Source organism: Nansenia antarctica (assembly GCF_963989245.1).
Source record: "Nansenia antarctica genome assembly, chromosome: 7".
Lineage (NCBI taxonomy): Eukaryota > Metazoa > Chordata > Actinopteri > Argentiniformes > Microstomatidae > Nansenia > Nansenia antarctica.
In genome coordinates, this window is record NC_137677.1 from 42,868,071 (window position 1) to 42,893,049 (window position 24,979).

At 45.5% G+C, this 24,979-nt stretch overlaps 1 protein-coding gene across 1 annotated transcript; it reads right to left on the minus strand.

Moving 5' to 3' along the window:
* Window positions 1-1,693: 1,693 nt before the first annotated feature.
* LOC308163149 (gap junction alpha-3 protein-like) lies at window positions 1,694-3,052 on the minus strand (the record flags this gene model as incomplete). The annotated part of the gene is made up of 1 exon (XM_080537333.1): window positions 1,694-3,052. The coding sequence occupies one exon, from the start codon at window positions 3,050-3,052 to the stop codon at window positions 1,694-1,696; it is 1,359 nt and encodes a 452-aa protein (XP_080393459.1).
* Between the last annotated feature and the right edge of the window lie 21,927 nt (window positions 3,053-24,979).

Consider the following 24,979-nt stretch of genomic DNA (forward strand, 5'->3'; position numbering starts at 1 on the left):
AACTCTCAATATTTCCTGTCAAATCAAAGAACTTTGTTTCTTTTAACTGAACATCAAATCTGGTTTTAAATGAAAGATAAGGAACATTTGGCAGAAAACTCAATGGAAATCTTAAATGTTTAGGTGTATAGATTGTGTTCTTCACTTAGTTTGATCACATTTGCAGGATGTGTGAAACTTGAATACATAGCCTGATACTGGTTTGTTTACCTTCTTAGTGGTTAACCTACAGCATGTTTGTGTTCAACCTCTTGAAGATTGGATATCAAACTCATTTTAATTGAGGCAAAAATGTATTTGACTTATTTTGTGCTTCAGAGGTTCAACTGTAGCAGCAGGAGCTGAAACTAAGATACCAACAGGTGTTATAACCTAGTCATACCTTACAATGGACCTGTAACAGCCGGGCCCTGCCAGAACACATACCACTCCTAGTTTTGACCCATAATCCATTTACAGTGAAGACACTGTATGTGCTGTTGTGTCAGTGTGGGTGTCTTTCAGGGAAGAGTGAGAGGGAACGAGGAACTGTCCATGGAGACTATTTAAAACAGATAATATCACACCACTTGTATAATGAGAAGCCATTCTGTTCGTTATGCCCTACTTTTTGTGCGGAGTCCCCCTCCATTTTTCTCTCAACTGAAAGATCTCTCCCTCTCTCCCGACTTAACTAGATTATGATAAGCTATGGTTAATGATGAGGTGGATTGTGGGTAAAACCAAGACAGGGAAATGTGGAGGCAGACCTGTTAGTGAATCAGTGAGTTGTAGTTTTACATTTGACAGATTCCACTACTATCTTTTAACCCATGATACAAAATAGATCTATCCATAAAAAGCATAGCTAAACTATTTTCTAACTGTTATAAAAATAGGAGGCATTTTATATAGTGAAATTCAGGAAGTGGAACAAGCAAATGTTATTGCTCCCGTAGTGGTATCATCACTGACATCTTACAGTGTTTCTCATCATATAGCCAGAGAAAAGGTGAGGGAATAAATGCTGCTGAATTTAGTTTTGCTCGCAAGGGGCTTCCTATGACACACCAGAAACTAAATTGACCTTTACATGAAGCTTTTTCAACAAACGGCTCAATTTAAACTGAACGACTTGGACTGAGAGAAAACATACTAAACAAAAACTGGTTTCTATAACACGTCAAAACAGCCTGTTCTTGTTCCACATAACAGTTTTATTCAAAGTCGGTCCTCAGCAATTTGCCAACTTAGCGACTTGATGAACGTACAGTATCATTCCTAATTGGAATAAATAGGCTTTTATTTTCATCAAATAAACAAAACAGAAGAAGACCACTGTTGATAAGAGGACAGTGAGAGACAAAACAGGCCCCTGAAACCTAAAATACAACAATGAAGTCACTTGGCCGTGTTAAGCTGGAATACCAACCCCTAAGTCCAGTATTATTGAAACCTTCCCAACGCACGTTGCACGGTCACACTCTGTGCGCATGTTCAATTTACGTCTAACACCACACCTTGCCTCAGGTATGCTACAACTCACCGATTGCACTGATATCCACTGCTGTTAATAAGATTTATACTCAAAGCAACTCCAGTTCCAGCTTCCTGCCTCACATTTCCTCCTTTTTTATACTTTTCATATATAAAAGAATCATTGTGTCTGGGGCCTGGGAGGGCCTCTTGGGGGGGGGGGGGCGTACGGGGGCCTCTAGACCGCCAGGTCGTTGGGCCTGGCTCTGATGCTGCTGCTCTTACTGGCCCTACTGAGCCGCCGGGGGTCTGTGACCATGACTGGCGGCTCGTGCATTTCCACTGTGGTGGTGACGTGGCCCTCCTCGTGCTCACTCTTCCCCCCGCCACTCAGGCTGCCACCGCTGGAGCTGGGGCTGGTGGTGGGCGGAGCCTCCGGGGGCTGCTGCCCGTTATCAGTGGAGGTGGAGGAGGGGGAGGGGGAGGCGGCCTTCATCCCCTCCCGAGTCTGCTGCTCGGTGGCCAGGTTGGCCCAGTTCTGCTGGGTGGCCAGCCTGTGGTTGTTGTTGTTGCTGATGTAGAAGGTGGAGGAGGGCGGCTCCAGCAGCTCCTGGTGGAGGGGGTCCGTCTTGAACTCCGCCGTGGAGGGCGGCGCCGCCGTGGGCGGCAGGAAGGCGCCGCTCCCCGCCGTCACGTCCGTGTAATTGGGTGGGTAGCTGAGGCTGGGAGGGGCAGTTCTGGAGGCCAACTCGGGCGCGTCGGCGCGGGGCAGCCAGATGTGGTCGCGGGACATCCCCTGTTTAACTTTCTTCCAGCCCAGATGATAGATCTCTAACAAATTCAGCAAAAGAGACACGCAAGCCACCACAAGCATAAATATGATGAAAATTGTCTTTTCAGTGGGCCTGGAGATGAAGCAGTCCACGGTGTTGGGGCAGGGCCACCGCGCACACTTGTATAGAGGCCTCAGCTGGAAGCCGTAGAGAAAATACTGACCTAGGATGAACCCCACTTCAAACAGGGTTTTGAAAATGATGTTGAACACGTAGGTGCGCAGCAACGCACCCCGGATGCGGATTTTGCCGTGCTCATCCCTGATTGGCGGCTTCTCCTTTTTGCCACGACCGCGACCTCCTCCTCCGCCACCACCTCCTCCTCCGCCGCCTCCGCCAGGACCACCTCCTCCCCCAACAACGTCCCCTCCCCCTCCGTTCCTGTACAGGAGCTCTTTCTCGTCCTGGAGGCGCGTGACCTTGCGCAGCTCCTCCTCCTTCTCTTTCCGCTTCTCCTCCATGCGGACGATGTGCAGGACGTGGCCCAGGTAGATGAGGGTGGGCGTGGACACGAAGATGATCTGCAGCACCCAGAAGCGGATGTGCGAGATGGGGAAGGCCTCGTCGTAACAGACATTCTCACATCCGGGCTGCTGCGTGTTGCAGGTGAAGTCCGACTGCTCGTCGCCCCAGACCTCCTCGGCGGCCGCTCCCAGCACCAGGATCCTGAAGATGAAGAGGACGGTCAGCCAGACCTTGCCGATAACCGTCGAGTGTTCCTGTGCATTCTCCAACAGCCGCCCCAGAAAACTCCAGTCACCCATGCTTCAAGATTTCCTAGCCTAGGGAGAAAGTACAGTCTGGGAGGGGGGAGGGAACAGAGAGGGATGGAGGAGAGACAGGTAGTCCCCTACAGGTAGTTTAAGCATGATAAACAGTCAACTGATCTGCTAACTCTCAATGCCCTTAATACTGAATCAGCAGAGTTTTGAACATCTAGGTTTTCTGCAGAGCACCATCCAAACACAGTGTGACAGAAGAGGTTACATTTAATTACATTTTGGTTTAATTTGTATACGTAGATACCCTCCACTGATCATATTGCAGATCATCATAGTGGTGGTCTAGCACATAGGTAAAAATAAGTAATTTACAGGCAGTTTGAATCATAAAACGTTCTTTTAGTCAGGAGCTTGTATTCTTCTTGTCGCTCAAAAACAGAACCTCTCTTTTGGCTTTGCGTGACCTTCCTATTGTTCTCAACTGACCTCAGTCACATATTATTTAAATGAGCACATAGTACATGATTTATCACTTCTAGTTATTTTAATACAAATTCCCAACACATGTAAGAATGCTTGGATTAAAAGATTAAAGAGCCTAGCCTATGCCTACTACAAGAGTTATAACCCTAACCCCTAACCCTAACCCTCATGCAGCAATTTAAAATGTAATGTACTGAATAAATTATCGAATCGAATCATTACTCCAAGAATCAAGATCAAATAGAACTGAGATTCCAATCCCCTCCCCCAACTAATCAGCTACCCATATATCGTCAGTAGCTAATTCAGTAAGCTACTTATCCAGAACACTGTGTTTAAGGGACAGGACTGTCATTCCACATAGACTATATGCAGCTAGTGGATAAAAGTCCAAACACTGTTCAGCATTGATGCAAACCATTTGTCTAGCTGCTTCTCCAAGGTTATAGAGGCCATACTCTGCCAGATAGGATGAGGAATGTGGTGTCACCAGGAAGTACAAATACTTGTTTTCCTTCATCAGAATAAGCTCGATTTGTCCAAATTCCACTGACTCTTCATTCTTAATGCATAGAAAAAAGCCCTTCCTATAAAGGGTACCCTTCCACTGCACTTCTGTTGACACCATCTCAGGATGTGGGAGCGAGCTTGCCTCAACCGCATCACGCACTTTGTCACTGTACAACTCGGTGTGGTAAGGACACAAGCTTTTGACTTGCAAAGTTGCAGCAAAGAAAGAGCTGGAGTTCAGATATGACTGAAGCAGCTGATGATTGTTTGCAAGTGTCTGACACACATTTTTGAAGTTCTGTGTCCTCCTTATGCATCTTTTGAAGTATGAGTGTTTGCTCTCAAACCTCATTGTCCACAACCGTATGAGTGGACCAAGTTTCATAATCAAAGAGGGATAGTGGACGAGGTAGTGATGCTTTGGTTTGAGTTTCTCTCTGGGAAATAGCTCTTTCCTTGTTTCAAGATAATCTTGAATCTGAACATTGAGGAAACAGATTTGAGGGACAGATATCTTGGGGGCACAGACCAGATCAGTAGCTGCCACACTGGATCCTTAGTATCTGACATCTTATCCCCAATAATCACTGGTAGAAGTCTCAAAAGACACCAATTCTCAGCTGCCTGCCCACCAATCTTCATACTACTTCTACTCACTTCACAAGGAGCAGAACCAGCATCAGAACCCACATATTTGAACTGTGCGATTCGTCGGTTCAGCTGTGTGTATGTGAACCATTTTTTCACCTTTACAAAATACCTCAAGTAAAGGGTAAGGTCATAGGCTACTACGCCTTCAAACAAGTCATGTCCTATACATGGTGGGAGCCCTGGCTGGCATACATGGAAATACTCAAGAGAGTTGAAAACAGAGTCAAACTTGAGTCCCTCTACATTTGTTGCCTCTGGGTCCTGTAGTTGTTGCACTGCCTTCTTGTAGTAGTGCGGCAGCTTAGCAAAATGATGGGGACGCGCCGGACAAAAGCACCACATTTTTTCCATGTGCTCTACATCACCATAGCTTTCAATTTTTGGTGGGAGCCACTTCATCAAGATGGCCGATGGCAGCCATCTTGGATTTCCAAGGTGGCCGCCATGTAAAATCTATAAGTGCAAATATCTCGGCTTCCAAGCCACATAGAAGGTCAATCTTGGTGTCTAAATATACATGTTCTGGGTCAAGGAATGCATTAAAGCTATTGAGAATATCACTAGATGATTATTTGTGCCGAGATCAAATAAATATGTTCATTCTGGCAATGTATCCATAATTTTCAACTCGGTTCCTAAGCAGCTGGACATATATTCATATGTATGTTTTCAATGGCATGTATATTGAAAAATGGACAACATGCATTAATTGAATTGAACTTTATGTGCTTCACTTTTTAACATAACAAAGCATTTTATGTCATCAAATTATCGGTCACATTTACAACTGCCAAGCTCTGTGCATTTCCAGTGTGCTTTCTTGCATGAGCACTTTGCACCACAGCCACTTGCGCTTTTACAGCCACATTTAACCAGTTCAGTGCAGGCTTTCGAAGCCATTGGTAGAATGCTCCACACAGGACTGGGTGTCGGCTGCTGAGCCAGTTCAGATGTTACCCAGATCCCAGACTGGTAGGCAACTCGCTTCAAGTGCTGCAGAAGGGAATCTTGTGTTGGTGGAATGTGTTCCATGGTTCTGTTCTTCTGGCAGAACAACTCTCTCCGTGCTTCATTAATAGATTCCACATCACTCGTCTTGTCGTAAAGGACGATTGTGTAGCGCTCCAGAAGTTGAAATTGCTGGGCATCTATGGTCACGGGACTGTGCGGATTCGCTGCCATGTAGTTGAAGGCCTAGGTGACCGGGGTACATTTACATTTAAATTTTTGGCATTTAGCAGACGCCTTATTCCAAAGCGACTTAAAGCGATTAGCGATCCTAATACATTTGAATACTAAGCATGTGAATCAGCAGTCCACTATTCGTTGCAGGAAGAGTACTCTAGCTCGGGCCCGGGGCCACTGATAGAAGGAAAAACCTTCTCCCTATTATCGCCTTCTACTAAAACTTTTATTTTTTATTTTTTTATATTACTGGAGAAACTGAGAAACAGTACAAGGGGGGCAATAGAAGTTCTTAGGGACACAGTAGAGGGGAAAGCGGGTGTCTTTAGGAGACGTAGGAGCAGTTAAGATGTAACCTGAAGAGATGGGTCTTCAGTCTACGACGGAAGATGGGTAGTGACTCTGCCGTTCTGACAGCCGTGGGGAGCTCATTCCACCAGCGGGGAGCCAGTGTTGTGAAGAGACGTGATCGGGCAGCCCGACTGCTGTGTAGAGGAGGTGGGGCCAGTCGGCCAGCCGAGGTGGAGGAACGGAGTGAGCGGGCAGAGGTTACCATTTCCTTCAGGTAGGCAGGGGCTGTCCCTTTAGCTGCCTGGTATGCAAGCACCAGGGTCTTGAATCTGATGCGAGCTGCTATCGGGAGCCAGTGCAGGGTGCGAAGGAGAGGGGTGACATGCGAGTATTTGGGGAGGTTGAATACCAGCCGGGCAGCAGCATTCTGGATGAGCTGCAGAGGTCTAATGGCTGAAGCGGGGAGCCCAGCCAGGAGTACATTGCAGTAATCCAGGCGGGAGATGACCAGTGCCTGGGTCAAGAGTTGCGCTGCCTCTCTGGTAAGGAATGGTCGTATCCTTCTGATGTTGTAGAGGAGGAATCTGCAGGAGCGAGCCGTTGCTGCAATGTTCTCCGCACAGGATAGTCGGTTATCCAGGATCACTCCAAGGTTCTTGGCTGTCAGGGAGGGGGTTACAGTAGAGTTCTCCACTGTGATGGAGAAGTCTTGGAGAGGGCAGGCTTTCCCGGGGATGAAGAGGAGCTCGGTCTTGTTAAGATTGAGCTTGAGATGGTGGTCAGCCATCCAAGTTGAAATGTCAGCGAGACATGCTGAGATACGGGTTGCCACGTGTACATCAGACGGGGGGAAGGACAGGAAGAGTTGAGTGTCTGCGTAGCTGTGGTAGGAGAGCCCATGTGAAGAGATTACCGAGCCAAGAGACTTGGTGTAGAGGGAGAAGAGTAGGGGCCCTAGGACGGAACCCTGGGGAACTCCAGTGGAGAGGGTTCGTGGAGAAGATAGCGATTCTCTCCAGGTCACCTGGTAGGAGCGGCCCGCCAGGTAGGAAGAAAACCAGGAGTGTGCGGTGCCAGAGATGCCCAGGTCTGAGAGGATGGAGAGAAGGATCTGGTGATTGACTGTGTCGAAGGCAGCAGACAGGTCAAGGAGAATGAGAACAGAGGAGAGGGAGGAAGCTTGGGCAGAGTGGAGGGCTTCCGTGACAGCAAGGAGCGCAGTCTCAGTGGAATGCCCAGCCTTGAAGCCGGATTGGTGGGGGTCTAAGTGATCCATCTTCCGGAGATAGTCAGTCAGTTGTTTAGATGCCGCGCGTTCAAGGGTTTTGGAAGGGAAGGAGAGAAGGGATACCGGTCTGTAATTGTGGACAGATGATGGGTCAAGGGTAGGTTTCTTGAGGAGAGGCTTGACTCTGGCTATTTTGAAGGCCGCTGGGACAGATCCAGTGGATAGGGAGGAGTTGATTAGGGTGGTAAGGTAAGGAAGGATGTCGGCGGAAATGGATTGGAGAAGAGGGGAGGGGATGGGGTCAAGAGGGCATGTGGTTGCCCGCTTTGATGTGATAAGTGTGAGAATCTCATCGGGGGAGAGGGGGGAAAAAGATGACAATCCAGAGATCGAGTGTCGAGGGGAGAGTTTGGAAGGGGTGTTAGCATTGTTAGTGGGAACGGTGTTAGCATTGTTAGTGGGAGGAGGGAGCGGTGGGGGGAGAAAGGTGCTGCTGATGTCGTCCACCTTTTTTTCAAAGTAGGTGACAAAGTCATCGGCGGACAGGGAGGAAGGAGGAGGGGGAGGAGGTGGATTAAGGAGTGAAGAGAAAGTGGAGAACAGTTTTCTAGGATTAGAGGCAGAAGAATGTATTTTTGAATGATAGTAGGATGTTTTAGCAGCTGATGCCGAGGAGGCGTAGTTGGCAAGGAGAGAGTGATAGAGGTTAAGGTAATCAGAAAGGCCAGTTTTTCTCCATTTCCTCTCAGCTGCTCTGAGCTCTAGTCTACAAGCATGTAGCGTTTCAGAGAGCCAGGGAGCTCGAGGAGAGGATCGAGCTGGCTTCAAGGTTAGTGGACAGAGGGTGTCGAAGGATGAGGTGAGAGCGGACAGGAGGGTTGAGGATGCCGCATCAGTGGATAGAAGGGAGAAGGATTCGACAGAGGGTAGGGAGGATAGGACAGAAGAAGAGAGGGCGCTGGGGGACAGGGTACGTAGGTTACGACGAGAGGGTCTTAAGTGGTTAGAGGCTGAGAGGGAAGAGGAAGTTTTGAGGGGAAGGGAGAAGGATATTAAGTGGTGATCAGAAACTGGAAGAGGGGTAACGGTAAGGTTGGAAGTGTGGGAAGATCTGGTGAAGACAAGGTCGAGCTGATTGCCTGCCTTATGAGTCGGAGGAGAGGGGGACAGGGTAAGGCCGAAGGAGAGGAGAAGGTCAAGTACTCCAGATGAGAGAAGCTTCTCAGATTGGAAATTGAAGTCACCTAGTAGTACGAGCGGAGTGCCATCATCAGGGAAAGAGCTGAGAAGGCCATCCATCTCGCCTAGGAAGTCACCGAGTTGGCCTGGGGGGCGATAGATGACAACAATGTGGAGTTTGACCGGGGAGGAGACAAAAGCAGCATGAAATTCAAAGGAGGATGTAGACAAGTGTGCCAGGGGAAGGACAGTGTGTGACCACTTGGGCGAGATGAGGAGTCCTGTGCCTCCCCCTCGACCAGAGGGTCTAGGGGAATGAGAAAAGGAGTAGGCGGCAGAGAGGGCTGCCGGTGTAGCTGTGTTTTCTGGTGTGATCCAGGTTTCAGTGAGAGCAAGGAAATTGAGGGCCATAAGAGATGCATAAGCTGAGATAGCGTCAGCTTTCCGGACCGCCGACTGGCAATTCCAGAGACCGCCTGCGGCGATAAAGTCATGGTCAGTAGAAAGAGGTGGGTAGATGAGATTGGAAGGTTTGCGAGGGGGGATGTAGCATCTGGGTGTCCTCCTGAGTGTCAGAAGAACAGGGATAGGGAGAAAGCACATTGTGGCAAAAGTCTGTAGAGGGGAAGAGGGCTAAGGAACCTACAGAACTAGGAGTAGCTAAGCGCACTCAGTAGACCGGAGTGACTTGAGAAGACAGCAGCAACACTACAAACAACTGGAAGAGAAGGTACTTAGTACCCTGGCTTCCGGCTTCCTCTCAGGACTCCCACAGATAGACTCCCGTCTTGTTGTCAAGAGTCTTAGTGTCAGGAGGCTGTCGCTCTCAGACAGGCCAGATATTAATGGAGACTCAGTAATTGCTAACAACTAGCAGGCTTGTAGCCCCTCCCACTAACGACCACTAATGCGAACGACTGACAGGTGTTCTCCCTAGTCGCATGTATGAGCCGAATGTCCCCTGGTCTATTCCAGATATACAGGACAGAGGCTCCTCCTACTTGCAGATTAGCACCTACTTGGCTCAGGGGGGCTACTGGTTTCACTAGAGTTATTCTGCCAGGCTTTGTCTTTTAAAATAGACAGTTACAACACTATCACTTACTAAACAACTTACAACGTTAAACTATTAAACTTCATAAACAACACAGGTATCCACTATAAGTAGTACAGGTTAAGTAGAAGTAGTCTTACTTACTCAGAATGCAAAGAGATGAGTCCACTGCTTAGGTTTCAAAATGGGGTAGGACTTCCAAGCCTCCCATGCTGACTTCTTCCCCTTCCCACAGAATGCTGAGGTTGTGTCACAGCCTGTGAAACAGTGGAAGACTGGAAGTGCTGTGGACTTACCTTTGCCCAGAGTATGGCAGATGTTATTGATATGAAGATATCTGTAGTTCTTGCCAGTGCCAAAAGCGACCCAGATGTCTGCAGCTGGATACTTGGAGGGCAGGGCATGGAACTTGCCGATGAGGATAACGACAACATCTGTATCCACAGTGCGTACCAAGCAGGTAGAAGAGCGATGCTCCAGGGCATCAAGCAGATGAATCAGTATCCTGGTGTCGGCCTCTTCATGGTTACATGGCAGTATGAAGTGGCTGGTGTCTGTGCCGACCACTCTGGTGCCAGATGTAATGAAGACCTGCTTACCATCTGGCCAGGCAATGGATGCAATCTTCCTGGAGAGGAAGGTGAAGAGTTCCTGCTTGTTCATAGGGTCACGCAGGAAATCTGGCCAATTCCCTGGCAGCTTGTTCTGACCAGCCACCTTCCGTTGTATCCCTTTGCCTCGCTTCTCCCTTTTTGACTCTTTTATGCTGCTGGTGATGTAAGTATCCCAGACCACATCAACTCTTGCAGAGGTCTCCAAGTGCTTCATGATGTGGGGAACAAAGACACAACTGGCATATTCGTCGAATGTTGAGGGCAACCTCAGTAACTTACGAGTTTAAATAAAGGTTTGAATGAATGAAAATGAAAAAAAGCATAACAAGAGCAGGATATTTTTGTTTCATTTAATTAGAAAACAGCATAACATATTCTGTACTCCTCATCTTTACTCATCTAAACACAAACAAATTCTAAAAGCAAGACTTATATTGTTGGTTGAGAGTATTCTGCTTACTCCTCATAACTCCTCAGCGTCAGCGAACTGGCCGTCCACGATGCCGTCGAGGCGGGGGACCCTGGGGACCACCACCGGGGGGACGTGGTGGCGCGCTGGTCTGTAGGCATAACCTGGCAAGTGGGGGTCGGGCTCGGTGTGTTGCAGGCTCCCCCCCCGGAGGGCGAAAGACACCACATCCTCAGGGCCGTAGGGATCCAGTCCATACAGGAAGTGCACAACAGCAGCACCGTCGAGTACTTTGACATCAAAAGTCCCTGGACTTTTAGTTAAAAAACGAAAAACAAACTGTAAATAAGGACTCTCTACAGACCTTGAAGAGAATGATATGCATTTTTTTCTGATTATTACTGATATTACTTAATGCCACTGACTGATTACAACTTGTTTGTAAAAAAAAAAAAAAAATACCTGGAGGTTCCTGTTGTGTCTTCTCTGTCAGAACAATTAGCAGATCTGACTTCTTTCCCAAGCGTAGTTTCCCTCTGTCAGATAGGGAGGGAGGGTATGGATGGTTTTCGTGCTTAAAAAAGGTGCTCATGTCACCCTCTCTGTGTTGCATGGCTATATATAATTGGGAGAAGAGTGCAACATCATCCTTCAACATTGAGATCTGCCCTGCCTGCTTGGTCTTGGGTGTTGGGCATCTGAAGAGAGGCAGTGAGTTCTTTTTGATGGGCTCGTGAATGGAGTGTGTGCGGTTCCTGATCACTCTCTCATGGTACTTGTTGTACTGATCTCTGCCCACTGATTCCACATTGCGGACTGTGTTAACCACAGACTCGTCAGTTATATTTCGTGTGTCCAGCATTAGAAGCTCGGGGGTATCATCTAGGAATGGATTGCTCATCCCAGTGATGGTGTGCACCAGAGCTAGTGCTTGTTCTTTGAATGTCTTCTTTTTTTTCTTCTTTTTAAAAAAAAAATTTAATACCATTTTATTATTTATGTATTCACAACAGTTTTGGTAAAATTGTGCCTGAAACACACAGCAGACATACACAACTGGCAGAATAACAACACAAAGAAACATGTAACTAACAACCAACAACTAATTACTGACCAAACAACTAATTCCGTATTTATTTATTTATTTTTTATTTATTTTTTTCAGGTGAAAGTACACTTTTATATGGTGGCTCCAGAAGAGGAACTAGAAAAGTAAGGCTTCATAAGAAACTATGAGCCAACATTACTTGGTCAACAGAAGGCCTTGCCACCCTGAAATAAGACTACTAACTTACTTATAACTTATACAACACTAAAGTCAGCCGTACAGACTTTAAATAAACAGACAAAGAACATTTGAGCTGCAGTACTGCGGTCTGCCTGAAACACACAGCAGACATACACAACTGGCAGAATAACAACACAAAGAAACATGTGACTAACAACCAACAACTAATTACTGATCAAACAACTACGGTAATTCCGGTTTTTAGAAACATTCAAAGCCAACGACGCGTAACCATGGTGACCTTAACATAAGCAGTAGCGTCAGTGAGAGGGTTCCAGGTCCCACTCTGTACCTCAGGCTGTCCGGGGGGAGTGGGAGGGGATGACAGTGATGGGGCCGTAGGGATGCCCCTGACACACACCCAGCTCTCTGCCAGTCACCCGCTCTAACAGTTGGAAGAACATTTGAGCTGCAGTACTGCGGTCTGCATCAGGGGGCAGCAGAGAATGGAAGTCCCCTTCCAATGACACCTTTCTCAGCAGGCTCTCAGGGGTGAGCTCTGGTTCTCTCTCAGGGAGGTTGACACACTCCTCCACTATGTCCTCCATAGCCACCACCACCTCCTCTTCTTTTTCTTTTTCTTTTTTAATATTTGTTTATTGATCATTTTCCAAAACATAAAATAGTGGGTCATACAAATGCATGAGCAGCCAGAGAGGTAATCAAATGATACAGCATCCATATATACCCACAGACGCATACAACAACAACAACAACAAAAAAGGACGTAAAAAATAAATGAAGTAGAATAAAATAAAGTAAAAAAGAAAAAAGAGAAACCACACCTAACAAACACACATCACATAGCTTGGATGTCCAGATATTCAAATAAATTGTCTGTATACCCTAAAACAAATAAGTAGTAGCCTAATGTATAGTGGTCAAGAGTCAGAAATATATGGGGCTTGTATAAATGGTTCCACTAGTTAATCACACACATTCAACCTAACCCAGCTGTCCCAATTGAGTAATTTTAGGTAGGTCTACCAGATGGTCTACTCCTTATGGAGCATCTGGCAGGTGTAGGGCCCTAATATAATTAAGGAAAGAACCCCACGTTTTATAAAATCTCACCAGCATATTTAAAGACAATCTGTGTAGAGGAATGGGCCAAAATCACACCTATATATGTGTATATATACACCATTCTTGCGAATTCTTCCCCATTCTGCCTCTGTAAATGATACATTTAAGTCTATTTCCAATGTTAGTTTAAGCGACCATATGTTTGGGTCTGAGGCCACTAGGATCCTCGAATAGTAAGCAGAGGCTTCATGACCTAGTCCAAAGATGTTCAGAAACCATTCAAGTGTATCACCACTAGGGGAACCAAATGTTTGCACCATTAAGTGTCTTAGCTGTAAATACTTCCAAAATTGATTGTGTGGTAAATCAAATTCCCTTCTAAGAGCCTCAAAAGATTTTAGCGTTCCATCCTGTTATAGGTCTCCTAGAACTTCGATACCTTTTTGAAACCAGGGCTTCCAAAAGAAGGGCGATTTATCTATACACAGCTTGGGATTCAGCCAGATCCCAGCAGACTGGTGAAGATAGGGGTCAAATTTAAAGATGTAAGCAACTCTCTTCCAAACCCATTGTATATGGGATACAATAAGGTGCGATCGATTCTCTTGGGTTAGTCTGGCCGTAATACAGCACCTGAGTGCCAGAGGGGTGCAGATTGCACTTTCAATATGGAACCACGGGGGGGCTCTCTCTGGAGGCAGAGTCCAGTGTGCCATGTGCCTGAGAGTGAAAGCATAATGGTAATATAATAGGTTAGGAACACCAAGACCTCCTCGGTCTACAGGCCTCTGCAGTTTCCGCAGGCTCATTCTAGGACGTTTGTTGTTCCATAAGAATTTATTACAAATTTGATCAAATTGTTTAAAATAGAGTAATGGGATTCGGACTGGGAGAGCTTGTAACAGGTAGTTAAATTTAGGAACACAGGTCATCTTTATTATATTTACTTTGCCCCACATGGAGAGAAATAGTGGAGACCACCGCTCTACATCTGCCCGCAGTTTATCCAATAGGGGGACAAAGTTTATTTTAACTAAATCAGCCAGTGAGGGGGGGAATGTTAGGCCAAGATATCTAATGCCTTTCTTCGGCCAAGAAAAGGTGCCTGCTTGAAAAAGGGATTTGGGACAATATGGCGAAAGAGGAAGAGCCTCCGACTTTGTCCAGTTCACTTTATAACCTGAAATAGATGAGAACTTGTCAATGATTCTAAATAGGGAGGAAAGAGAGCGTTCTGGATCTGAGACAAATAAAAGAATGTCATCCGCATATAGCATCAGTTTATGGCATCTATCACCGATTTGAATGCCTGGAAACGTGGGTTCTCTCCGGATAGCCATTGCTAACGGTTCGAGAGCAACAACGAAGAGCAGAGGGGAGAGGGGGTCCCCCTGTCTCGTACCCCTACCCAGCTCAAAGGGAGATGACATAATGCCATTGGTAAGCACTGATGCCGTAGGGTTAGAATATATAAGACTAATCCACTCTATAAACTTCTTGCTGAAACCAAAGCATTCCAGGGCGGAGAGCAAGTATTGCCACTCCACCCTGTCGAACGCCTTCTCAGCGTCCAGCGAGATGGCGGCCATGGGAGAGGCATTGTCCCGAGTGGCCCACATAATATCAACAAATCTCCTAACATTGTCTGCAGAGGAACGGGAGCGTATAAAACCGACCTGGTCGGGGTGAATCAGAGAGGTTATCACCTTGTCAAGGCGGTTAGCCAGAATTTTTGATAATATCTTACTATCGCAGGAGGTTAAACTGATAGGTCTGAAATTCTTACAATCTAAAGCAGGGGTCCCCAAACTTTTTTCTGTGAGGGCCACATCATTTTTCCTTTCTGTGATGGGGGGCCTGGGTTGGTCTCTAACATAAAATAATGTGGAACGGAGTGGAATGGAGGCGGTTGCTTAAAGCAATTGCGCGCAGGAGAGCACTGGTGGATGCAAGCAAAGTCTAAACAGTTGAATTTGGATGGAATTTATACCTATAGTGATATGTCAATGAAATATAATCAGTTTTACAGTCTGATACTTGAGGGAGGACCCTCATCATACACGGGGGGACCAGAAGCAGGGCTGTCTGGGGGTCCTTGAACGAGCATCAAACACTTCATTTCTTGCATTCTGGTGAATTTAGATGCAATTTGTGCCCTTTCTGCATCAATTTATGGTGGAAATGTATTATTTGCGAAACAGCGCCCCCGCCACCACGTCGGTGCAATGCCGCAATTGCAGTTAGAAATTACACGTTGTTCAAAGGGCCGGTCCAAGTGTAGGGGCGGGCCGTAGTTTGGGGACCCCTGATCTAAAGGGTCCTTCCCTTCCTTCAAAATAAGGGTAATAATGGCCTCCGATAGAGTAGGAGGAAGTTTTCCCTTTTCCAGGGCTTCGTTATAGGTGTTTAGTAGTGAACATGTTTTATAGTATTGTTTCCAATTTCTGTCACAGGCCTCTCTATGTGATGTTTTTAATTTATCAGCATTAGGTATTTGAATTGTAGCCTATAGATATTCATAGGTTTGTTATCAAGATATGTATATCCAAGAGTCTCTTTTTGACATTGTTTGAATGTAAAACATATAAACGATGTATACGGAAAATAAGTTGAATAAAACAATTGTCACATATTTGTCTCATTTCTAAAGTTAAAATCATAATTTTGGTTTGGATGTTTTTGTTGCATTACATTTTATTTACATTCCTTGACACGAACTTCGTGCAGCGTGAGCGAGCTACTACGGTCACCAGTATGCATCACAATTAGGACTCTCAGACCCCTGGAGATTTATTAACCCACAAAGTAAAGCCTTCTCCTTCTTCTCACACAGACACCACACCTTTTCACGAATAGATTTCTTTCTACTCGATAACAATTTGATTCATCTAGTCAATTCATGCGAATACCATCCTATTGCCGTCTCAGATCACTCTCCTACCTCAGTTGACATTAATTTCCCTCTTGGGCTACCCCCTCCTCCATTATGGAAATTCAGTTCTCCCTTACTGTCAGACAGTGAATTTAGAGACTATGTTTCAACTCAGATCTCTTCCTACATTGAAATTAATGATACTTCCGACGTTAGTAGCAGTACTCTATGGGAGGCTCTTAAGGCCACTGTGCGGGGACAGGTAATCTCTTACACTTCGCGTAAAAGAAAAGTCGAAAAGGCTAGGCTCTCAGAAATCTGTGATGAGCTTCGTCTACTCGATGAAACATACTCCTCGTCTCCCTCTCCCTCTCTCTATAAAGAACGCCTCCTATTACATTCAGAACATGATCTACTATTGACAGGCATTGTTGAGAGGCAACTGAGACAGTGTAGGCAGCGTTACTTTGAGCAGGGCGACAAAGCTAGTAGGCTCTTGGCTCAGCAAGCTCGTGCGGCCAGTGCGGCCAGAATGATTCCCCAAATCAGACTGCCCGATGGCAACCTTACTTCTAACCCATCTGATATTAACAAGTCTTTTCTGGAATTCTACACCAATCTTTATACTTCGGAATGCCCCCTGGTCCCTGATACGACCCCCAATCCTCTTGACTCGTTAGTATACCCCAAAATCAACGAAAACGTCGCCAGCGAGTTGGGGGCCCCCATCTCCACACTTGAGATACAAGCTGCAATAAAATGTATGCAAAGTGGGAAGTCTCCTGGACCCGACGGCTATACAGTTGAATTTTATAAGATATATTCCTCCGAGTTAGCCCCGATTTTGGCAAGGATGTTCAATGATTCTCTCCTGACAGGCCGTTTGCCAGAAACTCTGTCCACTGCTTCTATCTCATTGCTTCTCAAGAAAGATAAAGATCCTACTTCATGTAGCAGTTACAGGCCGATCTCCCTGCTCAATGTGGATTGTAAAATACTGGCCAAAATACTGGCCGTCCGCCTCCAACGTGTATTGCCAGATATAATCTTACTGGACCAAACAGGCTTTATGACAGGGAGACACTCTTTTTTTAACACAAGGAGGCTACTCAATATAATTTGTTCTCCCTCCTCTAACACCCCCGAAGTCATAGTGTCACTTGACGCCGAGAAGGCCTTCGATAGGGTGGAATGGGCTTACCTATTTTCTATTCTTGACAAATTCGGTTTTGATTCTCAATTTGTTTCCTGGATTAAACTCCTGTATGCCTCCCCATCAGCCTCTGTACATACTAATGGCATTCGATCTCCCACATTCTCTCTCCAACGTGGGACACGCCAAGGGTGCCCTCTCTCGCCATTACTGTTCAATATAGCCATTGAACCTCTCGCTATCTGGCTCAGAAGCCACGATAGGTTTGAGGGCATTACACGTCACGGCATGGTTCACAAATTGTCTCTATATGCCGACGACCTTCTTCTTATGATAGCAAACCCTTCGTCTTCTCTTCCCCCCATATTATCGATTTTACACCAATTTGGCAGTATATCGGGTTATAAACTAAACATTCAGAAGAGCTAAGTATTTTTTGTAAATGAAATGGCAAAGGCACTTCCCCAATCCATATTCCCCTTTAAAAGGGCTGTGGATGGGTTCAAATACTTAGGAGTATTTATTGCAAGCTCTTTCAAGGACCTGTTTCCTAAAAAAATTCAGCCACTACTAGATAAATGCAAGGCTGATATGTCGAGGTGGGCCTCCCTTCCCCTGTCTCTTGCGGGCCGCGTCAACCTTATAAAGATTGTCGTCCTGCCAAAGTTTCTCTACCTTTTTCAACACATCCCAGTGTGCATCAATAAATCTTTTTTCACTGAGCTTGATCAACGGCTGAATGCGTTCATCTGGAACAACAAACCTGCGCGTATCAAAAGGTTATGTCTCCAACTCCCTAAATCGGAAGGGGGCATGGCACTCCCCAACTTTCGCCACTACTTCTGGGCCTCCAATATTAACAAACTACTCTACTGGGCTAACTGTAAACTTTCAGGACCCAGCCCACCCTGGGTACATACCGAATTATCGTCCTCTACCTCTTTACACTCTATAATCTGCTCTCAGCTTCCTTTGGCGACCCACAAAAATATCTGTAACCCAATTGTTGCTAGCACCATAAGAATTTGGCTCCAATTCAGGAAACAGCACGGGCTACATAGATCCTCGGTTTACGCCCCAATCTCAAACAATCACCTATTCTCCCCATCGTGCACTGATCCCGCCTTCCGTGTTTGGTCAAACAATGGTCTTGCGACACTTAATGACCTGTATGAAGATGGAGTCTTTTCATCCTTTGAATCCCTGTCAGTCAAATTTAACCTGCCCAACAGTCATCTTTTCCGTTTTTTCCAAATCAGGCACTTAATTCAAAAGCAATTTCCCCATTTTCCCAACCGCCCCCCTGAATCGCCAATTGATACATTTCTCACACTCAAACCAAATCAAAAGCAATTGGTTTCAGTCCTATATGGCCAGATTGCTTCCAGACCCGATGATGCCTCTCAGGGAGCTCTGGGAGAGTGATCTAGACGGCAACATTTCTGATGACCAATGGAACGACATCCTCAACCTAGTTCATACATCATCTTTCTGTGCTAGACATGGCCTACTCCAATGCAAGATACTGCATAGAGCTCACTTTACCAATGCTAAGCTGGCTAGAATATTCCCGGGTCGGAGTGATGCCTGTAACAGATGCAACCAATCCCCAGCTGATCATCTCCACATGTTCTGGACTTGCCCGATGCTGACTAAATTCTGGTCTGACATATTTGGAACCATTGAACAGGCCTTTAACACAAAGATAGACCCTAACCCTATGACTGCACTGTTCGGCCTCCCCCCATCTGAGAATATGCCCACTAATATGCGCCGTGTCATTGCCTTCACCACTCTACTAGCTAGACGTTGTATTCTCTTTAACCCTCCTCCAGCCCTCCTAAGGGAATCCTTTGTTTGTCCTTGTATTTGACCCCCATCTCTCTCCCTCCCTCTCTCCTAGTGACATTTAACATGATGATGTCACAAGCAAACAAAAATTAACCCTTCCAAAATTCAAAAAATGTGGTTGTCAAGAGTTGGTTTTGATTCAAAATAATTGGCATTGATTCTAGAATGTTGGAGTTAGAATGTTTGGTTGATAAGCACCAACATTCAGTTTTGGTGGTAACAACCCTAAGACTAGACCTGAAACTTATTGCTCCAAGCTATATTCCATAAATCTTCAGAAATGAGCTTTTACGTCCAGCAACATCATCAGCTTGCACCACGCATGGCACAAAGAAGACAGCATCTTCCTTTGCCACCATCAAATGGTGAGTGTCAAATTCTACATCATTGATTTTGAAAGTAGGAATAGTTTCATGTCTTATTTCACTGATTTGTTCACATTTTAATAAAAAAACAACAACATTGTTTTACCAATTTGAGTAAAGTCAATGTAACTTGTTAACCAATATTGAATGTGTATTCTAGTGCCTGGTCCTGTGCAGCACATAGACCTCTTTCTCCAAGAGTCTCCAAGAGTCCAGCAACATCATCAGCTTGCACCACGCATGGCACAAAGAAGACAGCATCTTCCTTTGCCACCATCAAATGGTGAGTGTCAAATTCTACAACATTGATTTTGAAAGTAGGAATAGTTTCATGTCTTATTTCACTGATTTGTTCACATTTTAATAAAAAAACAACAACATTGTTTTACCAATTTGAGTAAAGTCAATGTAACTTGTTAACCAATATTGAATGTGTATTCTAGTGCCTGGTCCTGTGCAGCACATAGTCCTCTTTCTCCAAGAGTGGGACTACATCGAGCAGTGCCAGCAGAACCAGTTCCACCGCTACATCTCTGAGCAAGAGTACTACCTCTGGCTGTTACAGCACGACCCAATGGTTCTCCACTACCTGCCTGAGGAGACAAGGGGGTGTATGTTCAGCTTGTTCTTAGAGCAGAGGGACAGAGCTATGCGGTTACGCTCCATGGAGAGAGAGGTCAACAAGAGCACAGTAACACAGCTGAGGAAGAGAAAGGCCCAGGAGGAATGGATGGTGCCTCCTCAGAAGAAACAGTGTGTGAGCTCAAACCAGCAGCTGCTTTTCACTGAGGAAGAGATGGAGAAACTGGAGGTCATTCCAGGGATTCTGGACCTGGCTTTGGAGATGGGCTTCCTATCTGAATGAATAATTTGTTCTGTCTTTGAATAATTAAAATGTATTAATTTAGTAGTTAGTAAAAATACGTTAGTTATAAGATATATTTATATCAGGTTTATAAATAAAATACAAATAAAACATTATAAATAAAGAATAATTTCACTTATTCAAGTTGTGATGCGTTTTTCTTTAGTTAAACCTGCCCATTTGAGGCTGAAACTTTCTTTCTCTCTCTCGCGTGAACTTCAGAATGGCACTAACCAAAAATGTACGCTGTAACATCCACAATAATGAACTACGAGAGCACTTAAATTAAAAAAAAGTTAATGATTATCGATCAAAATATTTTGTGATCGACCAAGATCCTTATCGATCAATTATCGATCGTCGATCATTGATGCCCACCCCTAGTTTTGATTCAAAATAATTGGCATTGATTCTAGAATGTTGGAGTTAGAATGTTTGGTTGATAAGCACCAACATTCAGTTTTGGTGGTAACAACCCTAAGACTAGACCTGAAACTTATTGCTCCAATCTATATTCCATAAATCTTCAGAAATGAGCTTTTACGTCCAGCAACATCATCAGCTTGCACCCCCTCCTCTCTGTTCAGTCTTATACACCCCCCCCCCTCCTCTCTGTTCAGTCTTATACACCCCCCCTCTCTGTTCAGTCTTATACACCCCCCCTCCTCTCTGTTCAGTCTTATACACCCCCCCTCTCTGTTCAGTCTTATACACCCCCCCTCCTCTCTGTTCAGTCTTATACACCCCCCCCTCCTCTCTGTTCAGTCTTATACACCCCCCCTCCTCTCTGTTCAGTCTTATACACCCCCCCCTCCTCTCTGTTCAGTCTTATACACCCCCCCTCCTCTCTGTTCAGTCTTATACACCCCCCCCCTCCTCTCTGTTCAGTCTTATACACCCCCCCTCCTCTCTGTTCAGTCTTATACACCCCCCCCTCCTCCCTGTTCAGTCTTATACACCCCCCCTCCTCTCTGTTCAGTCTTATACACCCCCCCCTCCTCTCTGTTCAGTCTTATACACCCCCCCTCCTCTCTGTTCAGTCTTATACACCCCCCCTCCTCTCTGTTCAGTCTTATACACCCCCCCTCCTCTCTGTTCAGTCTTATACACCCCCCCCTCCTCTCTGTTCAGTCTTATACACCCCCCCCTCCTCTCTGTTCAGTCTTATACACCCCCCCCCTCTCTGTTCAGTCTTATACACCCCCCCTCCTCTCTGTTCAGTCTTATACACCCCCTACTCCTCTCTGTTCAGTCTTATACACCCCCCCCTCCTCTCTGTTCAGTCTTATACACCCCCCCTCCTCTCTGTTCAGTCTTATACACCCCCCCCTCCTCTCTGTTCAGTCTTATACACCCCCCCCTCCTCTCTGTTCAGTCTTATACACCCCCCCCCTCCTCTCTGTTCAGTCTTATACACCCCCCCTCCTCTCTGTTCAGTCTTATACACCCCCCCTCCTCTCTGTTCAGTCTTATACACCCCCCCTCCTCTCTGTTCAGTCTTATACACCCCCTACTCCTCTCTGTTCAGTCTTATACACCCCCACTCCTCTCTGTTCAGTCTTATACACCCCCCCCTCCTCTCTGTTCAGTCTTATACACCCCCCCTCCTCTCTGTTCAGTCTTATACACCCCCCCCTCCTCTCTGTTCAGTCTTATACACCCCCCTCCTCTCTGTTCAGTCTTATACACCCCCCCTCCTCTCTGTTCAGTCTTATACACCCCCCCCTCCTCTCTGTTCAGTCTTATACACCCCCCCCTCCTCTCTGTTCAGTCTTATACACCCCCCCCTCCTCTCTGTTCAGTCTTATACACCCCCCCCCTCCTCTCTGTTCAGTCTTATACACCCCCCCTCCTCTCTGTTCAGTCTTATACACCCCCCCTCCTCTCTGTTCAGTCTTATACACCCCCCCTCCTCTCTGTTCAGTCTTATACACCCCCCCTCCTCTCTGTTCAGTCTTATACACCCCCCCTCCTCTCTGTTCAGTCTTATACACCCCCCCTCCTCTCTGTTCAGTCTTATACACCCCCCCCTCCTCTCTGTTCAGTCTTATACACCCCCCCTCCTCTCTGTTCAGTCTTATACACCCCCCCTCCTCTCTGTTCAGTCTTATACACCCCCCCTCCTCTCTGTTCAGTCTTATACACCCCCCCCTCCTCTCTGTTCAGTCTTATACACCCCCCCTCCTCTCTGTTCAGTCTTATACACCCCCCCCTCCTCTCTGTTCAGTCTTATACACCCCCCCCCCCTCTCTGTTCAGTCTTATACACCCCCCCTCCTCTCTGTTCAGTCTTATACACCCCCCCCTCTCTGTTCAGTCTTATACACCCCCCCTCCTCTCTGTTCAGTCTTATACACCCCCCCCTCCTCTCTGTTCAGTCTTATACACCCCCCCCTCCTCTCTGTTCAGTCTTATACACCTAAATAAGTGTATCTTCCAAAGAAGACAGCATCTCTTCCTTTGCCACCATCAAATGGTGAGTGTCAAATTCTACAACATTGATTTTGAAAGTAGGAATAGTTTCATGTCTTATTTCACTGATTTGTTCACATTTTAATAAAAAAACAACAACATTGTTTTACCAATTTCAGTAAAGTCAATGTAACTTGTTAACCAATATTGAATGTGTATTCTAGTGCCTGGTCCTGTGCAGCACATAGACCTCTTTCTCCAAGAGTGGGACTACATCGAGCAGTGCCAGCAGAACCAGTTCCACCGCTACATCTCTGAGCAAGAGTACTACCTCTGGCCAGTGGAGCCCCTAGACTTTTGGGGGCCCTAAGCAAACAACATTATGGAGGCCCCTGGTAAGGGTCTTAGGCGGGTGACGATGTGGACATTTTTAAATGTATTTATTTCCCTGACACTAAAATATAATACGGTTTTACGAAGTTCGCGCATATGCGCGCGCTCGTGTGTGTGTAAGTAAAAAAAACAGTCTGAAAGACTAGCGTCTCTTTTACAAAGGAGCCCTGGCCAAGACAGCCACAATACAACAATTACATTTGACATAATAAAAGCACATAAAAACATGCAAAGCACATAAAAACAGTAAAAACAGTACATGACCACAGGTACAGTAGCACACCTAGTACACATTGCGACATACTGGACCACAAGTAGCATACAAATTACATGCAACATGGAGCATGTAAATGATGCATGTAAATGCATGTAAATGATGGATCTTATCATGAATCATTTTTAAAGGCTTTAATATAGGCTACATGATGTATTAACTATTTATATTTTGTACCCAGATGTCAAATAAATACGTAACAAATGAATAGTTAACTTTAAAAAAAAAAACTGCCCCGCTGAACCAATGAGAAGGACGGGGGGGCGGTGCTTCCCATCAGTCCGGCCTATCAGTGTCCTAGATTTGCCGCTCGCTCCGGGCGGCACATAGAATCCGTTCTATGGATAAAGGTCTCCAGACGTTTGGAGCGAGAGCAAAGCGGAAGTGGAAACGGCTGGCACCGCGAGACTAGCCAGCTATCAATAAACTACAATTCATCAGAGCAATTGCGCGTCATCTCCCTGTCATCAGAATGATCACGCCCCTTTTTGGGTGATAGAAGGGGAGAAGTTTGACTGGCGGTCAATGGGAATTTCTGGTCTTCGCTACTTTAATCCGATAAAATAAGAAAACCGTAGTGCTTTTTAGATATTAGGAGCCCAAATCCGATGGCCAGTTAGGCAAACTATATTATAGTGTCGTTGCCGATCAATGATCGACGTCGCTATATAGAGAAAATAATGAAATAGGGGTTGATTCATCAGAGCAGTCATACGTCATCTCCCTGTCATCAGGGATTTGTAGTTCTTCATTTGATTTGCCGTGTAAATCCCCAGACTGCCCAAATCCGATTGCCAGTCAGGCAAACAATTATATAGTGTCGTTGCCGATCAATGATCGACGTCGTTATATGGAGAACATTTATGAAATAGGCAATGAATGTGTGTCCTTTCAGTCTGCCTCCATGAACCACCCGACCCAAAGGCCTGAGGTGTTGTAGGAGGTATGAATATGATTTAGGGGGTATTTAGTATAACAGGCTAATGGGTTTATTGTGAGTTTACTTTGATTGTTTGTTTATTGCCTAGATCACCGTATTGAGAAGTCATATGGTTATGGGGGGTGATATTGCAAGGTAATTTAAGCACCTGCGCACCTTGCATGGTGGTAGTGGAGAGAGAGGGGAGCGATGTATTTTTGTTGACCGCATTATACGCATATTCTATAGGCATTGTTTGTTATTTTTCTGGTTTTGATCGCCTATGGATTATTTTTGTACGTCGCCAAGTTTGTCTGTTCTATTCAATAAATGTCCAATGTGACAATTGCCCTCCTCCACCGGCCCTAGTTTTGGATCTAGCTTGCTGTTCATTATTTTCATGATAAAACGTCATAACATCTTCATATACACCATACAGTAGACACTGAACAGTAGACATAAGACATGTTCATAAATGTTTATCTTATATGTGTATATGTTTGTGAATATGTGAATATGTTTTCTGTTTTTTTGCACCTTCGGAAGAGCCACTACAATTTCATTGTATAGGCAACTGTACAACGACAATAAAGTCTATTCTATTCTATTCTATACAGGATAAATACTGATTAACAGTAGGCTACTTTGGCAAATGCCCATTGAACAGATTTATTTATTATCCTATCTTAAGAAAACTAATGTAACACTCCCATCTGGAAAAAAAAAATCTTTCTTTAGACTAGAACTTTATCTAACCAAAGTTGGAAAATTATCTTTGGCCACTGGCACAATAATAAGTTACACGTAAGTAAACATGTACATATCTAACATACATTAATGATCACACAGTATCAATTGGAGAAAATCTTCCTGCGCTTGGCTGAACGTGTGACTAGCTATAAAAAGACAGAGACAGACAGCTCTCAACTTTGAGAAGATGTCTAAAAA